General features: G+C 40.3%; 1 protein-coding gene across 1 annotated transcript in view; it reads right to left on the bottom strand.

Annotated features, from left to right (window-relative positions):
* The window catches only part of bicc1a (BicC family RNA binding protein 1a), a 56,251-nt gene that overhangs the window by 17,531 nt on the left and 15,821 nt on the right, over positions 1-22,899 (bottom strand). The window contains exons 2-7 of the mRNA XM_085477380.1: positions 22,694-22,740; positions 13,361-13,430; positions 9,756-9,835; positions 8,559-8,717; positions 7,219-7,272; positions 1,940-2,122 (exon numbers count right to left, since the gene is read on the bottom strand). Of these exons, the coding sequence (XP_085333506.1) occupies positions 1,940-2,122; positions 7,219-7,272; positions 8,559-8,717; positions 9,756-9,835; positions 13,361-13,430; positions 22,694-22,740 (593 nt within the window). The remainder of the gene's footprint in view (positions 1-1,939; positions 2,123-7,218; positions 7,273-8,558; positions 8,718-9,755; positions 9,836-13,360; positions 13,431-22,693; positions 22,741-22,899) is intronic.

Below are 22,899 nucleotides of genomic sequence, written 5' to 3'. Positions count from 1 at the left end.
TGGATTTTGAGTGTGCCTTGGTGCTATTAGCTTATGTACAGAAACATTTGTGTATATTAAGTGCAGTCATTACAAAAAACAAACAAAAAAAACAACTATTCTGTCTATGATAGCAAGTTATCAAATTACTGTTTAGTATTCAATCCATAATACAAAGACACTTAGCGAAGCCATGAATCCTCTCATGAGGAACCGCCAATAAATGTTTGACTGTGGCCTTTGATAACTTCTAAATAAACGCAAATCCATTCATCGATTTAACTTTTCAGGCAGGAATATTAAATAATGCATCTCATTTTGGATGCATACTCGTTGCAAGAGAACAATATTTTTGCCAAGAATACAAGACTATAACTAGCAATTTGCATTTTTTAAATATGAATATAAAACAGTGCATATTAAATAAAGTAAAGATGTGATGAATTGTTAGTCTTGAAAAGAAAAAAGATAAGCGAACAAGAGGCTAAAACAACATTTCATTTTAAGCAGTATCCAGGCCAGATTACAAAGTAATTGTTTCACAGAGCAGTAAAGCAAAGCTGGTGCTTTCTCAGAGAAAGCACCAGTGTTTTCTATATAACCAATGAAAATTATTGCTTTTTTTTTTTTTTTTTAAACTGTGCTGGCCATCTTAACAGTCTCATTCTTTGCAGTCTCTGCAAGCCATCACTTGGCCTTGTAAAGTATGTCATTTCCCCTCTTCTACAGGAATCTGCACACTGTGGCCAACATAAGACAACAATCCATAGAGCACCTTTAAGAATTGCCAAAACCACTAAGGGTCTCACGCCACCACACAACATAGCATACAGCTTTCATCTGGCATTCTTCCCAGTCCTGACTGACCCCTCAGACCTACCGCAAACTCAGGGGCAATGTTTCTGCATATGAACACATGTGCTGTACATAGGAACACACAAATGGACACAAGCATACAAATCCAAATAAAAGTGCACTGGCACTGATGAATAAATGAACGCAGAAATGCACATATGCAAAACGCAACTGTTGGCAAACTAAAATTAACTCCATGTTGTTAACTAAAGCTTGGTAGTGGGGTGGGGGAATGGTGGCTATGATTTGTTTGGCAGAGATTTATGAGAAACCTTCCTGGCACTATCCTAAGCCAGATGCCTGTTGAGGAAATACATCTCTGTATGTTTATATATAGGAAACATACAGTATGATTACGAACATACACAAGCAGCAGAAAAAAACTGCAAGAAACTCAGAGACTAATTTAAAGTACAGTTTCATTTGAGGGGAGCTTGTGGACTTGCTGATACAGTAGTGGGACACAGTCTCCCCTGCAGTGGAGAGCTAAACTAGCAGCCGTCCAGTTTGAGTGACCAAAAATCTCTCAGCACTCTCTTGCCCCTGTGGTGCCGAATGTAATGAAGCAGTTTATATGAGAAAAGTGAGGCATGCCGAAAGTGTTGGTGGGCCTTAACGCGTGGCTCAGGAAACCCTTTTTTTGGGCGCGTGGTTCAACATGTAAATGGATTCACTAAAATATTACAGAACTGAAATGACTGAGAAGGAGTACAGAGGTCAGAGTTCAAGCATATTTTACAGGACACACAAGGGCTGTTTGGCCTTTCCATAATTTTGCCACAAAGTAAAAAGGTGACGTTACAGAGTTTAAATTATTAATACAGCTGGTGCAGTATTAGGAAATGCTTAAAACAGACTAATGAGTCAACAGCTAAATATTCACTGGTTCCTGGCTATAAAATGTAAGCATTTGCTGGTTTCATGCATTTCATGTTTTACAATGTCGTACTTTTTTATCGCTTTAGTCTGTGGAAAGTTGTAATGTGCATTTTTTACTCCATAATTTTCTTATTAATTAGTAACAAAAAGCCTTGACCATCTGTTTCACACAACCCTCAAATGCCACAGACCATTCGTCACTTCTAAACCGTGAGATCCTTCTTACCTTGAGTGCGTTGGCATTATTCTGTGAGCCGCGAACAACACCTGTGGCTCTATAGAGACGTGTCGGGGGCTTGAAGGAGACTGTGAGGTTGTAGGTCTGCGAGATGTGCTGCACAGTGGGCGAGCTGGGGTCAGACTGCATGATTGCAGGGAGCTCGAAAGACAGCACAAGAGGTAGCAGCTCCTGTAACGTGACGGGACAGGTGGAAGGAGGAGGAGGACAGAGGAAGGGAAGGTATTAACAGTAAGCGACAACCATCGTCTTTGAACATGTGGAAGCATAGTGATGGCGGCTGAAATGCTGCAGAGTGTTGGAGCTTATTATTAAACTGTTATGGCTTCTGTAGGAAAAAATATAAAACATGTGGAACCAGATTTTTTTCCCCCCTCTTCAAAAAAAATTATGACAGAAAGAACATAACAGCCGGTGTCAAAACATTAGTGACTTACACCGATTAAGTAAAAACGCATAAGGAAAAGGGGGATTTCTTCACATACTGAAGACTTATGTGAATTGACACACAGCCATAACAATCCTTCATTTAACAGAAGGTGGCAACACTTGGTATGTAAATCTGTCAGGCCAAATAAATAAATCTGGGGAAGGTAGTCAAAATGAAGTGGAGTAGCACCGGCAGCAAAAAGAAGGGAAAAAAAAAAAAAAAAAAAGAATAGAAAAAAAGACAACGTCTGCAAGCAGCAAAATGCTACAGGGTCAAAAAAAAAAAAAAAAAAAAAAACATAAAAAAAAAAGAAATAAAATTCTTCATCATTTTATCATTATGGCTACACGAAAACATCCAACTCTGGTTTAAAATTTAAAACATTAGTGGTCCATGGCCTGTTCCCTCTCATACATTAATTCTCATACATCAAGTCACTGAATTAAACCACAGGACCAGCAACAGATAACAGTTCCTGTCATTTGTGTCACAGCCTTCATTCAAAGAGAATAGATGCTGACAACTTTACTTTATGCATACACATGCTTATATATACACACACACACAAGAGAGATAAATCACACAGGCACACCCTTATACAGAAAAACTGAAGGGAATGCACATATACACACTCATAAAGACAATGAACACACACACGCACACACTTATCCAAACACTGACTCTTGGGCAGAGCGCCACTATGGTTTTGGCTGCCAGTGAAGGGCAAGCAGCATGAATTGCTCTGACCAAAGAAATGCATCCCTGATCAGTCCCATATGCGCTTGGCCTTACATTTATATCACGTTTCAGCACTCGCTCTCCGAGGGTTCGAGAAATTTAGGTCAGCACTGAGGGAAATGCAAGGGAGGACAAGCAGACCAGCAGGAGTCGAGAACTGAATGAAGAATAGGCTGATTTTCACGGCGGAGCTGAGTTCAGCTTTTTTCAAAAAGGACAGCTTGGCAAATATGGGTTTCACATGTATTCAAACAGAAAGTGCTGTTCAAAGGCCTCACTTGTCCTGACATAAGGGTGAGGGATGAAGAAAAATGAAAATATCTTTGAGGTAACGCAACTAGCTAGACCTTTCATCACCTACCTGCCAGCTCCATCTCCGAAATCCACATTAAATCCCCCAAGAATCCATCACCTCAACAACTGGCTTGTTACAGAGTCAAACAGATCTCCACCCAAGAAGGCATCAGAAGTACGGCAGACCTTGTAGGTCCACTGCGGTGTGTCTGAATGATTAAGGGACATGATTCTCCCTTAGCTGCATTGCTAATGCAGGAACAAACCAGCCACTTCTGGTTTTAGAAGACGACTGGGGAGGATGTGGTCTAATGCCCACACAGAAGATAGTACTCTGTCTAACTAGCAACCATAACTGTAGGAGTTATGTAGGAGGACAAGAAACTGAGGTAAACTCTCTAACCTCATGCATTTTACTGTGGAATTTTTCAATTTCAACACAACTTAAAAAAGAAAAAGATTCGAAATAACCGTCGAGTCCACTTTTTTCCCCCTCCCTCAAGATCGATGCCACTCGGCATGCACTGGATGATGAGGGTGAGCCTAGAAATGCATCTTAGGTTATCTTAACAATTAACTTTTAAGAAATTAGACAAGCTCTGGCACTTAGTGGGCTTTAGAAAACGTGGAGGACAGTTTTCCTTTATATTTTAACAGATCCAGGGTGATGAATTATCTGCTGACTTCACACCAAATGTAGGGAAAGAAAAAAAAAAAAGAAAAAGATTAGCCCTTCAATAATCAGTCTGAGTGTGTTTACACACCTGGCTTGTTTTGTCTGGACCTTCTGACTTTTGAGTTTAATCCAAGCCAGAATTACTGATGTGAAACTGAAAAGATAAACACTGGTGCAACAAAAATACTTGATACCAGAAAAACTTAATCATGGTTCGTTTTTCCCCCCTTTTCCCCCTCTCTACTGTGATTTTTTTTTTTTTAAATATTGATCCAACTTTCTGACCAAGTGAAAGAAGTATGGCAGACTGTCAGAGCTGGAAATGGAAAAATGAACCACAGGAGCACCGGGGAGGAGATTATGAAAATATAAACAATATAAAAAGTCAAATGGCTAAAACTAAATTAAAATGTAGACACTTCGAGATATTTTCAGAGGGGATAAGAGGCGGGACAGGGCGAGGTGTTGAGAGGGGAAAAACTCCACCTCAAGATAAAGTTACTACAGTAGCAGTTTAACACATTATAAAAGATGTCAACAAAACTAAATCAAGCCATTGATTTGTCTCCAGGCAAACAGGGATACAGCTTCTGATGGCACGTCCAAGGCTTTGTATAAATATTCTGTTTGGTGAGATGGAATCCAAGTCGGTGATGACTACAGGACGCAGGTATACCACGTAAACATCTAAAGTATGTTGACATTTTCAGTGTGACGCTAACGCTGACCAGATGAAATGTATACAATGTTAGGCGATCTGTACTGTGCCCGTCTGTTTGAGTAGCGTGACTGCTCTGCCACGGTGCAGTCAAGCGAACCGTGCCCTAATCTGCTTTAAGAAGTGGGCGCATGTAGCCTGATCGCTAATCATGCCCGAGCACAAACTATAACACTCCTTCATCGACAGCTGCCTTAAACTGGATGTCAAATTTATAACACTGTTGACAGCACATACAATATGTTTGGCTATTCCAGGACTAGGTAAGTATCAAGGTTTCCACTGAAAGACACCAAGCTGACAGACAGGAGAGGAAACTCTTATTATTCAGCTCACTTGTCCGCTGACTGAGTCTTCTCTCGAGGACACAAAACTCTTTGTGGTTCTTTGTACAACACTGGTATGGTTCGGTTTGATTATTCTTTTCCCCTCATCCATAGCAAAGAAAGCAGATGATCTGGGATTTGATTTGTTGCTTATGAAAACACCCATTAAACATGGAGAGATATGGGTACATGCATGCAGACATTTGCCAGTACGCACTGCAACAACATCCAGCGTGACCTTGTCTTCCTGTCTTTTCCCTCCAGCACACACTCACTCTGTCTTTCTCAAAAGCACACATCGCCATGTTAGTTTTGGTCAGTTCATAGCAGAGGAATGTGCTCACTTTAGACAACTGCTGTGGTGTTGAAATACAGTAAAAGTCTAAAGATGTAGTAGGTCACACAAGCACACGAGGTCTTTTTGCTCTCAGAGATGAAGCTGAAGGTTGGGCTTCCCGTCAGAATGAAACTGAAGATGGAAAAAATGCTAGAAAATGGGTTTGAGATAGACTTGCCAGAGGGAGCGTTGCTCATGCTTTTATTTTACAATTGTTCTTGGGAAGTGGACTGGGAATAAGTAGGGAATGGTGCTTGTGGCTTAGACGAAGTGTTGAAACTATGCCTGGGCCACATATTTACCTACTGTAAAGGTTGGAGCTTTTCCACTGAAGGATTAGGTGCGCGACTTGACTCGACTGTCCTAATTTTGACATTTTCTTGAGCATGGTCATGATTTACACATTTTCAAATGTCCTTTAGAATATTCTTTAAAATCTAGTTTATGTGACTATTTCTTGTCTTAAACTTTTGTCCTTAATTATTTTAACTTCATGTAAGGTAAGGTAAGGTAACTTTATTTATACCTAAAGGCAAGGTAAATTTGCTTTACAGAAAAATGACAGCATTTGACATCCCTTTAAAAACACACATACCTAGTAAATATATAAAACTCACTGTGACACATACTTTAATATTTCGAATCAAAAACAGTTCTTATTTAATTCAGTGACAGCAACGGGGACAAAGCTATTTTTATAACGCTTTGTCCTGCATCTTGGAAATAGAAACCTCCGTCCTGAGGGAAGAAGCTGAAATTCACCCCTTAGAGGATGGGAACCATTTTTAAGGATTGATAAAGCCATCCTCTGTACCTGCTTAGAGTACAGGGAGGCTAAACAAGACTGTGGCTCACCTATCAGACGACTGGACCATCTCACTATCTGATTTAGAGAGTTTTTCTCTGTGACAGAGGTCTGACCAAACCATGCCACCAAACAAAAGGATAAAACAGACTCAATAAAAGAACGATAAAACAAAGTTAAAATTTTTTGGTCAATGTGGAAATGAACAAGTTTCCTAAGGCAATAAAGGTGCTGGTGACCCTTTTTACAAACTGATTTGCAATTTTGATCAAAGTTCAGTTAATTTTGATCGAATAACAAGTAATTATCGAATAGTACTGGACATGCTGGTGCTGGTAAGCACAGTATTTCAGATGACACAAGCTGGAGAGACCAAGTTGACCAGAGGATCAAGACATGGACACTTGGATACTGCAGTCCAGCTGAAATTTTGCCTGGTCAAATGTACTCCGGTGGAGCAGCCAAAGGCAAAGGAAAACAGGAAACGGCATAGGTGGAGGTAAATTTAGGGCAATACTCTTATTATTTGTTATACATCGTTTCAAACACACACTCGTACTTGCAGTTGCTGTTACTTAGTACGGCTGAGCAAAATCCTTCATTCTCACCATTGTTTTTTACATCATGAGAAATCAACATTTCCCAATCAACAACTCAATCCTACAGTCAAGTGGGATGGATTAGGCAGCCTTGTGATTTTCTGTTAAAAACAGTCCAATCTGGCTGAACTCTGCACTACAAAATAACACTGAAATCTATTCTTAAAGAAATTGGTCAGCACTAAAATCAGCGGCAACTTTCAGAAATGTAAACTGAGCACAGTCGGTCTGCTCCACGGAGGTTAAAAGTGCAAATTTAACAGTCTGCAGGGAATGTGCCTTTGATACTCAAAATTATGGGTGGAGTATCCCTCAAAGACAAACGTGGCTGAATTCCAACTTACCCTTATTTTTACTCGAGCTGCCTCCACCCCGCCTGGCTGCCCTGCGATGGACACCTGTTCATAATAAAAAGTAAATGATGTAAATCAGTCATCCAGTTCCCCCGCACTCCAAGATAAATACAAGACTAAGGTACTTTGCATACGGTTTCATGTAATTGTGACATCTTTGCAGGCAATGTTTTGAACCGTGTCATGAATCTGCTCGACTCAATGATGCAATTCACTGTGAATGTAAAAACAACCGTGCAAATTTAACCAAGTAATTTTTAAGCATAACCACCAAAAAGAGAGGCCAGATTAACTAAATTTAAAGACTAATGAAAAGGGTGATAAATGATCTCATTAGCTTTTTCTGTTCTGATCCTCGTTCCTCACTCTAAAGACGATTCAGCAGCGCTATCCATGAAAGACCTTAAGCACGGTACACAGCTACAGTGCCAAAACAAATATAAAGTTTAAGTGTTGCTGTCAAAAGAAAAAATTAAATCAACACAAAGCAGGTCACTCTAATTCACCTCTGCTACATGAAGAAAATCTTCAAATATACACTTGCACTGTAGATTTTAACATAAAAAAGCTTTGCTTAAGTGTGATTCAACAATATCCTGAAGCTCATCAGCTTTACTGAGAATCAAAAGTAGCCCCTTCATTGAGTTTTACAGTAATGTACCATGTGCTCATCAATAAAACTGTACTGTCAATATGCCTGCCCTCTCAAAGGCTCTGATGCAGACTGAAAGCTTTTGATACTGGAGAACAGACACAGCTTAAAGGGCCTAAAAGGAGAGTGTTGCTGCTTATCAGCCCATACTTGCATCATCAGACTGGAGGGGATTGAGCAATGCACAAAATACAGAGTTCTGAGGGGAGTAGCTTAACCATCTACATCTGGAATAAGTGCAAACTGTTTTATGCAAAGCCCACAGAGAAACCGTAAGAGTAAGGTGAGTAGACCTTTGAAAATAAAGAACTTGTCAGTTCTTTCATACACAGGTGTAGAGCAGATATCTAATGCTTGGACCTCTCCTCAACTCCTCTTACTATACTTTAATGGTAATTACAGCAGGATCCTAGTGCTATTCTAGTGAGGCCAGCCAAAACATACTAGCTTCCTCTGAGCTGGCCAATCAAAACACTCGAGTGAACCAACTCTCTGCAACCTGTCCAGACTGAGACCCCGTGACAGCTAGTAAATGGATTGGAGGGCTGCATACACAGATCAAAGAGTTATTTAGAACCTGAAACCTAAGAAAATCTGTTTTTAAGGGATGATGGTAGGAAACACTCTGGGCAGCAGAATGCAAAGCAGTGATCCAAGACATTAAAGAAAAGGTTCAAACCTGGTTGCTTTTCTCTGCCTGGTTGTTCCTGTTAGAGTCTGGGAAATGGATGTGACACCCCGTCTCCTCCATCACCCTCTTGATGTTGTTGCCTCCTTTGCCAATAACGTGTGAATGCTCTGTGTGGGAAACATCCATCTTCAGAGTCACCCTGTTACTCTAATGAGAAGAAAGAATGATAGTGGTTGAGAAGATGACTGATAACCCTTGAAAAATATCAGTGAGGTGAGAAAAGTACAGAACATTGTACATAAACTAAAGGAAAAAAGCAAAACAAAACTGCATTTACAGCTTTGAACGAATGAAGATATTTCTAGTAAATACACCCATCCGGCCCATGGGTAAAGCAACCATCTGGTACATACTGTGGAGTTTATAGTCTCCCCGAGCTACAACTGTGTGTTCAACAAAAAACAAACAAGCTAATAGACCTCTCGCTTTTTTGGTGAGGTTTTAATTTCTTTTAGTTGTATTTATAGATTGCCAATTACCAGCAATATTCGAGGCATTTTAAGACACTGTAAAGTAAATACCTTACAATATTAAACAACAAAGAGGTCCAAGATTCCCTGATTCCCCTGCTATTTCTCTGATTGTAAATCCTGGTTCACTGAAAGGCCTGTTGAACATGCCATCTAAACAGTCACAAAGTCATTACTTTTACAATTTTCCACTCTTTAAAAAACACACTCACATGCTGCACTCATTTAGAACAGAATCAAAGCAACAAAATATGCTGTTTATTAAAAAAAATGAATAAAGCAAATAAAAATTCTGAAATAATTCTGTGTATTCCAGGGGGGGGGGGAAAAAAAGGCCTTTTCGTGACAAAACCATATAAAATGCTATAAACAATGCCAGTTGGGTGCAGCTCTTCCGTGTGGGTTGCTGTACAAAGTGCACAAGCGACCTCTTGCCCCTAGGGTGTGCTAGAGCCCAGTCACCCAACTATGCGAATTCTTTTGCTGTCATGGCAACGGAGCCTGCATGCACACACTGCAAAACTGAGAAACTCAAGACTTGAGTGTTGGGATTGATTAGTGGAAAGTTGATTGCTGTCAGTGGGAGAGTTCAGGTGAAATAAACCTGATAACAGATGAGTGAAAAACACCTTCAGCAGGAAACAGAAGACTGAGAGCTGCCCGTTTACACACAAAGGACGTTTTTTAATCACTGTGATGAAGGTGTTTTCTTTACCTTTGTATCGAGGACAGACATTATTCGGTCTTTGGCTTCCCTTACATTCTCCCTCTTCCCGCACACCTTGATGTGTGGATCTGGCAAGGAAAGAAGAGACGGGCAGACGTTAAAAACGAGGCGGATGGCATGTGTTTAACGTCTGTAGAAGTATGCTATGTGCGTGCGTGACTTGGTGCTGACAATGAGCAGAGGCAGAATGCGACAAGTTCAATCCAAATATGACACAAAAAGTCTCCACTTGTCAACAAATTACAGTGCGTCAGACAAAAGCTGTGTGACAGTAATTACTGCTTTTATATCTGCCGAGTCTCATTTTTATTGGCAAGCAAATGCCATGTGGTGATTGGGGAAGAGGAGCACCTCTGGAATTACATTCAGGCAATCTCAAAAAACTGTGAGCTGTTAAAAACAAAAAAAAACAAATCTTGAGCTGCAATTTTGCCTAAATAGAAGACAGACACCCTCACCTTCTCTTTTCTGAACCTCATTCTGTCAACCTCCTTCAGCTTCTTTCTCAAATACTGCTAAAGATCACTGACTGTATTCTGGTGTTTATTAGCAGTCACTCCAAGACCCAGTAGTGTTTACCCTAATGCAAACTAGTGATAAACGCACCACTTTGAAGCATTTAAAATTTCTGAGTAAATACACTCAGCAACCACAAAAGGATCGCGCAAGAAATATCCAAGCAGTGAATAAACTGTGCCTCCTCAGCTTCTCAGCACAAACACTGCATAGCTAAACTTTTCACAGCTAATGGTTTTGTCTGCGCAGCATTGGGTAAGAATACATCTGGCACTGCTGCATGCAGGACCCCTGGAGAATGCAAACGCAAAAACACAAATATGTGCGTGTGTGTTCACGTGCACACATTCATGTACTACACGTCCACGGTCCATCGCCCACGTGTTAACTGTACCGAGCAGCAGGAAGTCCACAAAGCCCCTTCCAGGAACACTCCTAACCATGCACACACAAACACAGGATCACAGATGTACAGCGTAGTCCTCAGACAGGACTTGTTGAAGCAGATTTATTGTTACAAAGTCACCGGGACCTTAGAGAAACTCGTACTAGCGTGTTTAGTCTTCCAAGGAGCTTAGGAGTGAAAAGTCCTGCATGGGTCAGATATGAGAAGCATAGAAAAGAAAACAGTCAGGGTAGTTTCTTTTTTGTATTTACAAAGGAAGCAAATGTTATTAGTTTGATATGCATCAACAAACAAGCACAGATCTTGTTGAGAGCGCCAAAAGGGTCGGACAACCTCAAGACTCCAAAAGATGCTGCATCACAGGAGGGAGGAACAACAGCTCACAGATTGTTTGCGGGTTAAGAACTCACAAAAAAAAAAAGCTGAAGTCAGACAGGAAAACAAAACAGAGAAAAAAAAAAAAAAAAAAACAAGCACAAAGAGTGGTCAGAGATCTATCACAGCCTCAGCACTGTTCCAGGGAATTTTCCCATCATTCTGCTGTCGTGAACAACAGAAATCACTCAACTTCCTCCTGTAACCGTTAGAGGGAGTATGGCCCTTTCAGTGTCCCCACTCCAACCTGCACAGCACATCTGGCAAACATTAGCCAGCCTAAATGAGTGCCGCAGTCGTGATGCAGAACACCCCCGCATTTTTGAAGTGGTGTGTGCTCTGTGCTTTTTCTCCACCCCCCATTTTGTATTTGATGAATGATTGTTGAATATATATGTATAAAAAAAACAAAACACCTTAAGTCCTAATTTGGCACGCACAACACCTATGAAAACAAACAAAAACAAGAGTAGACCTGTAGCTGCGAAAGGTGAATGTTTTCAGTCACACAGATTTTTATTGTTCCACTTGACAGAGAAGAAACCTTTTGACCCAGAGCTCTGGCCTGGCAAAGCTGAAGCATTTTTCCAGCGAAGGACTGCATTAGAAAATACCACACAAATGAAGAGAATTAAAATCCTGTTGACTTAGCGTTCCTCATTCAAAACATCTGCGGAAACAGTGAAACACAACTGGCAACTGGAAGTAGCTTTAAAACAATTATCCGTAATGGAAAAAAAACACAAAAAAATGATACTTTCTGAGACGCCAATAAACCAACACTGACCACTCCGGTGTCCTTAAATTGCTACACGTACGTGTCTTGTGCATGAGCGATATGGCTCCTCATTATGATAAACTGCAGGCTAGGTGCTGATGACGGCTTGTCCCAGAGGCTACCAACTTGCCTTATCGCACCTATGCAGGCGGTAGAGATGGCTAGTTGCAGGTGATGAATGAAACAGCAGAGCTGGCATTTTGATGAAGTGCGGCTCGCCATACGCAGAGGTTACAAAACATACAGATCCCCTCACATCTGCTGCTATCCCACCGAGTGTAATCAATTCCAGACTGCACATGAAAATTCCAGGGAAACAAGGAAAGCTAATGCTATTAAAGAGTGTGATTTTAGATAAAAATAACGGAACATAATCTGCTCCGTCATCTTCTGTCAAGAGCAGAGCAGGTGAGTTTTGTGTTGGACTAATTTTGTGTTCAATAAAAGGTGGATAAAATCTGTGTTTCTTCGTTTCCTGAAGTTTACAGAATGGCTGATGTGGTAAGTGAAATGAACTCTATTTTGCTGTGTTGTCCCTTCCTCTTCCCTCAATTCCAGGATCCAGGTGGTTAAAGCAGATGGGCAGTTTCAACCCCCCCCCAAAAAATGCATAAGATAACCAAGTGATTATATAACACTCTTACCCTCTGCTGCTTTCGGTTTACGCAACACCGGGGGAAAATCTAACATCATGCGTCAAAAACGTACATTTTTTTTTGTACACATCATCATTCCCAGGTGCCGTCAAAGGCAGGTTTTCTGAATGAACTAATACTTGGGGTGAATGGATAGTTGTGTGCGAATGAACTGCGTAGAACCTACAGCTGATTAAACAGCCAGAGGAAAAAGTGTTTAATATTCTGATGTGTTTGCGTCAACTTTTTATCCATAAAGAATGAGTGAGGAAGTTACATAATGTCACTGGATTGCACATCTGGCTTGAAGATGCGCATTGTTTTCCTCAGGAGAACTGCTAAAGTGGGCATCGCTACACCAACTCCTCACCCTCCCCTCTCCTCAATCCTGGCCTCACTCCCTCCCGGAAGAGCCTTAAATAACCGTGATAATGTTTTATTGGTAACAGAGCACTGGAACAACTTGGGCAATAAATGCGTGGGCAACCAACTCCCACCCCTCCACCTCTGCAGCAAAAATCTGAAAAAAATTCCTCCATGAAGATGAGGTTACTGCCTTGCGAGGGACAGAAAACATGCAATGCTTTCATCTTTTCAATTAAATTTTTAATAACCAATGCTAGTGCAATCTTGAAATACTCCCCTTTTTGTCCATCCGACCCCACCGAGTTTGCAAAGAACATTTTTCTGGTTACAACAAACTGACTCATAACCATTAACCTTTTTTTATTAGTTTTTTCAGATGGAAAACCAAAACAAAGTTAACATATAGAGCTCGTCATATCCATACATCCTATAGGCTCAACATTAAGCCCCCCAAAAGTAAGTTACACACAAGCAACAGTATAGGAAGAGTTTGGTATAAAAAGCGGGGAAACCTCACCTTTTTTTGACTTTGCTCCAATTTTCAGTTTAGAAGGCCAGGCAATCTGCGTTTGGGTCTCATCCATGATCTGAAACAGAATGAAGGAGAGCTGGCATTAGATTTTCACAGATATCAGTACTGGTTGTGTATTAGCAGACAAAAAAACCTACTAAATTAGAACTTTGAGACTTCTGTCTTGGCAGTAATTACAATAGTTTTACAGCAACATACTGAACTAAACTTCTAAGTTTGTAAATGTGTTTTTCAGATTTATTTCTAATTATACTATTATATAGATCACTGTGAGACACTATGTGGATTTTTGGAGATTTTAATTAGATCAGCTGTATTAGCAAGCACTAATTTGGGTGACTTTGAAAACACGAGGAGTTGTGACTGCGTTCAATTAAAAACTGCTCAGATTCTGATCAACACACACACACACACACACACACACACACGATTAAACTTATAGGTCACTTAGCTTTGCAATGCATAACATGCCTAGCAATCCTTTGGTCATGGCATTCAAATGAATGCTACTTTGACATGCACCTAGCAGACAAATAGACAAAGCAGGCTAATGCATCCTACGACTCCATAGAAACTCCTTAGGAACATGCCAATAAAGCATAAAAATCCTCTGCTAATGTTGTGGTGGCAGACAGCACTAGGATACCCTCAAAAGTCCCTGATTATATCCATGCATCAATGGATGAAGGCTGTTTTGGCAGCAAGCGTGGAAAATAGGCAATATCAATGTATGATGATCGATATCTATCTATCTATCTATCTATCACTGGAGAAGGGGGGACAGCAGGTAGCAAAAGAAAGTACAATGAGCTGTCAAGAGGCTGCCAGCATTCACTCCTATTTTTTTTCTCCACCAGGAGGAAGTTACCTTGCTTGGCCTCCTGCCTACAAATCTATAACGGCTGCCTTTTGAACTGCCAGTCGTGAGAAGTACTTGATATTAATGGAGGGGGAAAAAAAGAAAAAAAAAGAAAGAAAATCAGATGTGTCTCCTAATGGCTTTGTCCTCAATGTGCTCCATCCTTGTTTTCAGAAATGTCCTGTGGTCTTATGTTTGTTTTAATACTTTCCAGGGGTTTGTGTTTTCGGGATGGAGAAGATATGAAATTCCCTGTTTCAGCTACGTGATCAAGCACCAGAGGCCCGCTTCAACACATTACATGAGCAGGGGCTGCCACTTAATATTCCTTAGTGGTCCAGTGCATTAAGCCATAAGCCACATATTGTAATTCAAATGGGAGAAAGGGTGCATTAAGATCCATCAGTGCTCCCTAGTCAAATTAGATGTTAGGCTTATTAGTACTGCTACAACTATTCACAGCTTTCATTGTCCCCTCAAAGATTATTAAATTATATCTGCCAGTTCTTTTTTTTTTTTTTAAAAAGACAAAAGTACAGCTTGTATTGCTAACTGAGGCACAAATCAGAAAGGGAAGCTCATAAACTCCTGTCTGCTTTTCTACATGTTGAAGGGTTTTTCTTGAAATCATCAACAACATAGTTTGACAGCTTATCCACAGCCAGTCACACACACCTGTAAAACAGAGCCAGCTTCCACAGGCCTGATGTGTGTTTCACTTTACGCTACAGCTGAGCTGTATATTCTAAGCCGATGAGGGTTGACGGCCCCTTTCAGGCCTCACTGATTTCCTACACCTTCACACATAAAAATGTAAAAACCTAGTACCCTGAAGTCAGAATTTTAACTTTTATTAAGCAATGGCATCTATGGGTTTATTTTATAGGCTCCTTTTAAAGGTAAGTAAATTTCCTCTCACAAGTGTCTGCATTCCTCCAGAAAAACAAAACAAACTCAATAAAAACTTACTGATGTATTGTTATATTCTTCCCTCCCTCTTAAACTCTTGACCCAAGTTGCATATCTTTTTAGAATTATCATCATCTAAGGGTAAAAAAATTAAGCTTTCAGTCCTCCTTGTGATTTATCCGTCTCGTGGTTCTGCGATTACTTGCAGTGTCTACTGAGTGAAATGTACATGTTGTGCAATGAAAATAAAGGCAAATTCTTCTCAGATAATCTTGCTCAACTATTTCTGTAAGGAATTTATTCTGGTATCATTAAAGGGACTAAGCTGGAAACAGATCCGGCCTTTAGCGTGCTGCTAATGATCACCCATTACTGTCTTACTGGAGACCTCCCCATTCCTCTTTGATGCAGGATTTTTTACAAGTGCTGCAACAACATTATCCATGTATTCACTCAAAATGGTTTTACACAGATTGTAAGTCAAGCCTGAAACCAAAATCTGACAAGTTTTATGTTAGTGAGTTTCAAACTAGCCTCGGGCACAAGCAGCTAATCTACAACATGACACCCACCCACTGACGTCTGGTATATGTGAGAAAGGACAATAAATCACAAACACCCCTGTAGCTGAATGCAAACTTTTCTTCGCAGTCTGAATCACATGCTCACACCAGCTGGATGCATCACAAGCAGCATTAAAGGACATTCTGTTCCCGGCGATAAAGACAAATTCTCCCTTAACTTTTTCCTTTAATTTTAAAAGTTTTTTTTGTAACTTCTGCTCTTACAAATCACTCTCCTGTGGCAATGACACGCATGTCTGGATTTGTCATGAAGGCCTTTAATTTAAAAGCACATATGAAAGAAACATAAGACTGCAGCAAGCTCCCAGAGGTAACAGAAACTGCAGTGGCAATGGTGGAACTAAAGCCAGATGACTGATAGCGAGTAAAATGACACTGTAAATGGAAATGTACTTTTCACTCTCTTAAAGCTACACAGAAACTACAATGGAGCACAGAAAATAAGCAAAGTAGAAGGCTTACGATTTAAAAAAAACAAAAGACATTATGGCTTATACCCTAACTTTTTCTGTAAAAAGGGCTTTGTTCAGAGAAAACTGTTTCCTGTCCAGCGTTGCTGTTCTTGGCAGGGTCCTGCAGATGGGACTGATTTCTGGCAGACCACACACCATTTTAAAGGGTGGATGGTGTTTATTTATGAAGGGGCTAGCAAATGCCTCTCAAATGGGTGAAGATATTTGCACAAATTTAAGTAACCTATATATTTACCATTCCAGCCACTCTATTCTGCCACCCTAGCCTTTCTGAAATCAATACAAAAATGACTGTGGCTCCAACAACATTTCATGGCACGACCTTGACATGATCAGCTCTTAGTGGTTTGCAGCTGTGCGTGCAGATGTGTGCGTAACATAACACAGGATATCATTAAGTAAATGTCCTCAAAGATGGCACATCCATTTAAAACACGTGACTGCGTTAGTATGTATTGCACAGCAGCAGTCGACAGTGTAGAGGCATGTTTCCTGGATCTCGCTGCAATGGTGCAGCTGTTGATTCAGCTGGAATATGTGCGATTGTGTGTGTGTTTGCGGGGATGACAGAGGGTTTCTGGGGGGAGGTGTCAGAGTTACGAGACTGAGAAAACAGCAGAGCTCGAAGATGACAGCACTGACTGAACCGTTCCCGTGAGGCTCAACAGTCATAGCTGAGTTCATGTTAACAGAGTGCTAAGTTGCAGCACCGTAACTCCTCTGGGCAACACATACACACGCAGACACACACACACTTTAATGGATGACGCATGATAATTCAAACTGCTTGACTGAACACAAACATTTGTTTATGTATGTTTTGATGCCACTCATACTGACCTAGTTATTTCAACGTCTCACAGACGTATGCCAACCAAATATTTCACCCTGACAGTCTTAATTTTTCAGGTTTTTTCCTTGTCAGCGCAGCGGAATACAAAATGCGTCAGTGTAAATGAAATGAATTACATCTGGCATCAGATGTAGAGAACACTGGCACTTAAATATCCTGCTTGGCATTATTTAGAGAACCACAACCTCTGGGATGGAGACAGAAGCAGGACTGGGGAGGAACTGGATAGAGGTTCAAAAGGCTTCTCTTGACTCAAATCCACTCAAAGCTCTTCTGTGGTGCGTGGCGTTATCGTCTTTTGTTGCCCCACGACTAAACCTCTACACACCTCTCCATAGAGCTTAGAGTGATGCAACACTTCCAACAGTTTACAGCGTAAAAGTTTTTACTGCATAACAATATGATAAACTGTTCACTGACGCACGCTTTCTGTTAAACAATCAAGTATATTATTTGGAGAGAAATCCCCTGCTTACACCAGAATGATAACAAGGAAACATTAATGGATTAATAGAGTGCAAAGACCTAATAACATTGGAACAACAGCAGGGAAGAGGCAGAAAGAGACGTGCGAGAGGGGAAAAACATGAGTGAGTGATGCCAAAAACAGGCTGAAAAGAGAAAAGGGACATAGCTGGTAAGATTCCCTCACAGGAGCTGCAGGGAACTTCACATGGCTAACTTCACGGCTGGCGCACCCTCCTGTTGTCCAACATTGTCTGCCATCTTCTCTACTATTTTACTGACAACATGAAGAGGGTGGACTGTTTTGGACTCTATGACAAAAAGTTGCTCTGAGCTCAAAGGAAGTCCAGCAGACAGTGAGTAAGAGGGTTTGATCAACTGCAGCAGGCAGGCTTGGGAAGAAAGTGCGGGGGTGGATCATTTTGTGCTGCTCTTGCCAGAGACTGAACTCTAAAAATCTCAACTGCTGAGGCAACTACAAAATCTAATTCCCAACACCCAAAGTGTAAGAATGTGTGCGTCAAAAATGACTATATGCTTTCTTATGTGTGAGAGAGACTTTCTTCGTATGTGCCTTATTAGTCCCACTGAGTGTGTGTGGTTCATGGGTGTGTTGGAAGGGCAGGAAGCGGTCCAACTAAGAGTTTCCATTTTCATCAACTTCAAGGTATTTCACACACCTCATCCATTTTCTTTCAACAATCCACAGTTACACCGTGTGTTTATTTTCCCAACTCAAATTGGGCATGTATGGTGATCACGCTATCAGAGGGGAAACTATATAGAGCTGTCCAAATGGAAATTCTACAATAAAAACATGACTTTAGCACTTTACTGCTTCTTACCAGACTGCCAACTCAAACAGCTGCATACTAATTTTTAATTGTCAATTTAACCTCTAGTAACCACTGTTTCTTTGAACAAGCTGTGACAATATTCAAGTCAAGGACTTTTAAAGTCATGGCTGGCAAAGTCAATACACCACCAGGCGTATTTTGCCAGACCTGCTTTGAGGTAGACATCTAGACTGCATATCCTAAACACTGCCGTTCTATCCAAGCCAAAAGAAGTGAAGGAAGAACTAGAGTGCATTATATCGAGAGTCCTTGTTAAAATTCCGACGAGGGAAATCTTAAGGCGCCTGGTTTGCATTACTTGGTTTTTGAAAACTGCTTCAGGGACAGTTAAATTGCCTCCTTCTTTGACATTTAACTCCGATTCCTAACCTCCAAAACCAAATACGGAAAATAGACAAAGGAGGAATGCTAAAGCAGACCGCTGTCCATCATTTATTTCATTACAGCCCATTAACATAGTATAGAGGGAGATTTAATATAATGAGGAAGCTGAGTTTTAAACAAAAATCAATCCACTTGAGATAAATTAAGGAAACCACAATATACTTCAATATACACTTTGAATTTTCATGTCAGATCTTACAATTTGGGTCAACTGTTGTCAGTGTGATTAGACTGTATGCAATGACCAATCTCGATTACGTTTGAGACAGTTTCTTTTATATACCGACTCAAATGCTGCACAAATCGACATACCACTCCATTAATCATAGTTATGTACAGCATTTGGTGTTTTTTTTTTTTTTTTTTTTAACAACAGCTGACTATAACACACAGTAATGATACAATGTGTTGCAGAAGCCTCGTTATTCATTTCATGCAATGTGTCTAATAACTGAGAAGTGCAACCTCTGTATCTGCAGATGATGCTTCAGGTGTTAACTTTGCAAAGTACGTTTTAATACAGTCAGAGTCTCGGTTAATTTTTTTTTTCTTTCCAACTTGCTTACATAAAACGTCATTGTGTAATTTAATGCTTGAACTTATACAGGTCTACTCAGTCTTGCACTTCAAGTTGCTAAAATACCCCTTTGGAAAAGTTGCATTCACTTCAAAGCCAAAGGCACCACTCTGCCAAGACCTTAGGGACATCAGATCTCTACATGCAAGACTGTTGATCTGCTGCTTTTAGAACTGAAGCACAGACGGAAAAGACATAACCCAACATCTTTTTTTTTTTTAGAAAAATAAAAAGCTATAAATGCTTTGTCGCAATGACTCTTGTTTTAGGGTCTGATGACAGACAATTTTTACTCCCAAAACATGAGTTGAAACATAGCTCTGCCCGACACAATGTTGTGATCTTAGTCAGCATCTGCACAGTCTTTTCTCTTGTGACATATGCATGCAGACAGGTTGTGGAAAATCTATAAATTTAAGCCGTAAGCTGAAGTTTTAGTATTGTGAATTGTTGATCAATAGAATTTTGTTTTATTTTAATTACTTTTAATATCATTTTACATAATTCTTAACATGAGGGGGACAAAGAGTAAATCAATCAGCTTTAAAGTCAATATTGGGTATGATCGCCTTTGGTTTAGGTAAGCTTTCTAATAATTTATGCAAAGAGTCTTAACAAAAAGTTTTCTGGGCTTATTAAAGGACGTTCAAAGCTCTTTTTTGGATGTTGGCTGCCTTCCCCCCCCCCAATCGCTATCAGGATAATCCTACACTGCTTCTGTAATGTTCTAAGATAACGTGGTATGTAGCAGCTTTATCACTATTTCTCTTCCTTTTTGACAACCACCCATTTGTTGAGACATTTCTGATAGGGCTTCAACAAATATTAGATTTATCTACTGAAGGTCCACATGCATCCATCAGGTCCTGTATCATGTATCATTGTCCTTCACTTGTCCAGTTCCCTCATCTTTAATTAACAATACAGTGCAGAGATATACCAAGTTTGTGGATGATTGCTTGTTGGGAATCACCTTATCTTTAGCATTTTTCATAAATTCAGCTGAAGAAGTGGGAACAATTTACATGTTTTTGTGAGAGGCTGCTAGTAACAAAATGCCCGAAGATGCAATTTAAAATTGGTTCTTTGCTAAGTTGCTCGTTATATGTTAGTGTCCCCAGTCTTTGTTGTGGTCTTTCATTTTTTTGGAAGCAAACACATGTGTCCCTCACGTTTTTCTGTGTCATTCCAATAGTTTGGGCAATCTCCCTCCAGGAATTAGCTGACATCTGTGAGTCCTTATATTGAGGCTATGATTATTACTCTCTCACTGATAATCAAAAACTGCAGGACAAAAAGCAGCAGTGACAATAATTGTGGGCTGTGTCAACGCCCAATCTAGTTAATTTTCCAGGGAGTTTACAGTTGCATCATAGGTTATGGTGTAGAGTTTCCTACGGGTTTGTGGTTAGAACGTAGCCACTGTGTAGATTTAACATCCATATAGCCATTCTCTTCTGCTTATCCTTGTCAGGGTCGCTGTAGCCTATCCCAGCTACCATAGGTCGAGAGCTGGGTACACTCTGGACAGATCGCTGTTAGATACCTAACCCAACTAACTGCATGTCTTTGGACTGTGGGAGAAAGCTGGGGTACCCGGAGAGAACGGGGAGACCAGAGAATCATAAATCCCCTGTAAAGCCTGAATAAAAGAAGATTCCACTATAAATTCTCAGGTTCAAATACTGGACTGAAAGCAGCCAACGTCAAAAAAAAAAGAAAAAAAAGGTTAAGGCTTTCAGAAAGCCAAGACCAGACTCCCTAAAACCACCGCAAAGTTGACCTCGTCCTGAAACAACAGCAGCAAAGGCAATGTCATTTCTTGAAGATGTTATGCTGCTAAAATTAGATAAATTAGTTGAAAATTAAGTAAGATCTGACTGTAAAAAGATTTAAGAGATTTTGTTGGTTTTATAAATGATTTAGATAATTTCATTAAATATCACAAAGCCGCTAGAGGCAAGTGTTGGTGTGATTTGTTGATGCGTGAACACATTATCAACAGTTAACAGTGAAAGTTTAACATCTCATCCACAACTGCCTCTAATCACCGGTCCTGCAGCCTGTCGTCCAGCATCCTCACTGCTTCGCCTCAGTCTGTAGATATTCACCTCCGCAGCTCCAAAACTTTTCTGCTCTTGATTTCACTCTTTATTTGCGCAATTTGTTCCCCACACTCTGGACTCTCTGCAGTTCCCCTGCTGCTCTATAAAGCCAACAACTCGCCCGGTTCTCCACACGTTCGGTCACACACTCCGTGCTCTGAGTGGCTCTGCTTCAGCTCAAACTCCCATACATGACACGTTTGGCCCTGCAGTAACTACTACTCTGCACTACAGCAGGCATCATATCAAAAAGTGTATAAATAGTAAATGTTGCTAGGCAACCGGGCATGTACAATATTGTTTTACATTAATTTCTATTGGGTCTAAATTACCTCCTCATTTGTTCTAGGTATAAACGGTTATGTTTATTTATTTATTATTTTTTCATTTTTATTTCACACATCCTAAAATTCACTATTTGCTATATTTTAACCAATTTCGATATTTTCTTTAAATGCCACGGAGTGAAAATGACCCCCTTCGTGGTTCTACTGCTAACAGAGTGCAAGAAAGTCTGAAATTAGGGGTGGCTCAAAACTTTTGCACCATACTGTATCTCAGTAACTCAACCAACTCAGTCTACTTTGATTAGTCTTTTGTTAATTTTTCATGGTGATCAAGTTTGCATTGCCAAGCCCTTGTCAGGATAGGTTCCAGAAATAAAACCAGGAGAAAGTCACATTACTGAATAGTCAGAAATGGTTTCACTTGAGAGTTTGCAATTAATAAACAATTGTACTGGTATGAAAGAGCATCAATTAATAAAGAACTGAGCTATACAGCCACAGTGTCATACTTGACTGTTCCCCAAGTACCAGTACGAGAATGTGAGCAAGTTGTCACCCATTCAGAAATATTTAAACTCACTGAGCCAAATCCTCGTTTCATTGAATGTAGTGAAGCTTGAGGACATTTCATTAAATTGCTCACACAGAAAAGTCAGTGATGCACTGCTTGGCCGGATTAGGGTTTCTAAACTTTAGATAAGCTGGTATATTATGGTACATTATGTAACTGAGAAAGCCCCCCCCCCACCCAGTGTTGTGTCAGCTGTGTTATAGTATCAGAGCCCTGGAGTGGTTTAACGTCAGTGTAGTTCCATTGTTTTTATTTGTTTACATTTGTAATTAGGACTGACTGAAGGAGCACCTGAGCATCTGCTCCATTACCAATGAGTGAAGTGCTGCTCAGTGGGCTTGAAAACAACCCAGAGACAAAGCACACATTATCCAAGTGCAGACTACACACTCACCTTCTGAAAGAAATCCTCCCCACCGTTGACTCTCCCCTCAGAGGCAGCTAGAGTGAGACAGAGGAAAGAGAAATATAAATTCATCAAAACCACACAGTCACTCAGTTTTTAAATGTACAATCCAGCCTAACACAGCCAAATCACACACAGATTATCCAGTTCTCAAAATGTTACCGTATCTGCACTCAGTAAAGTGTTTATGGTGG

This window comes from Copadichromis virginalis, linkage group LG13 (genome assembly GCF_057382275.1).
Source record: "Copadichromis virginalis isolate Kocher_CV1m ecotype Utaka linkage group LG13, C_Virginalis_male_GT1.1, whole genome shotgun sequence".
Lineage (NCBI taxonomy): Eukaryota > Metazoa > Chordata > Actinopteri > Cichliformes > Cichlidae > Copadichromis > Copadichromis virginalis.
This window is presented reverse-complemented; position numbering and strand designations above follow the sequence as displayed.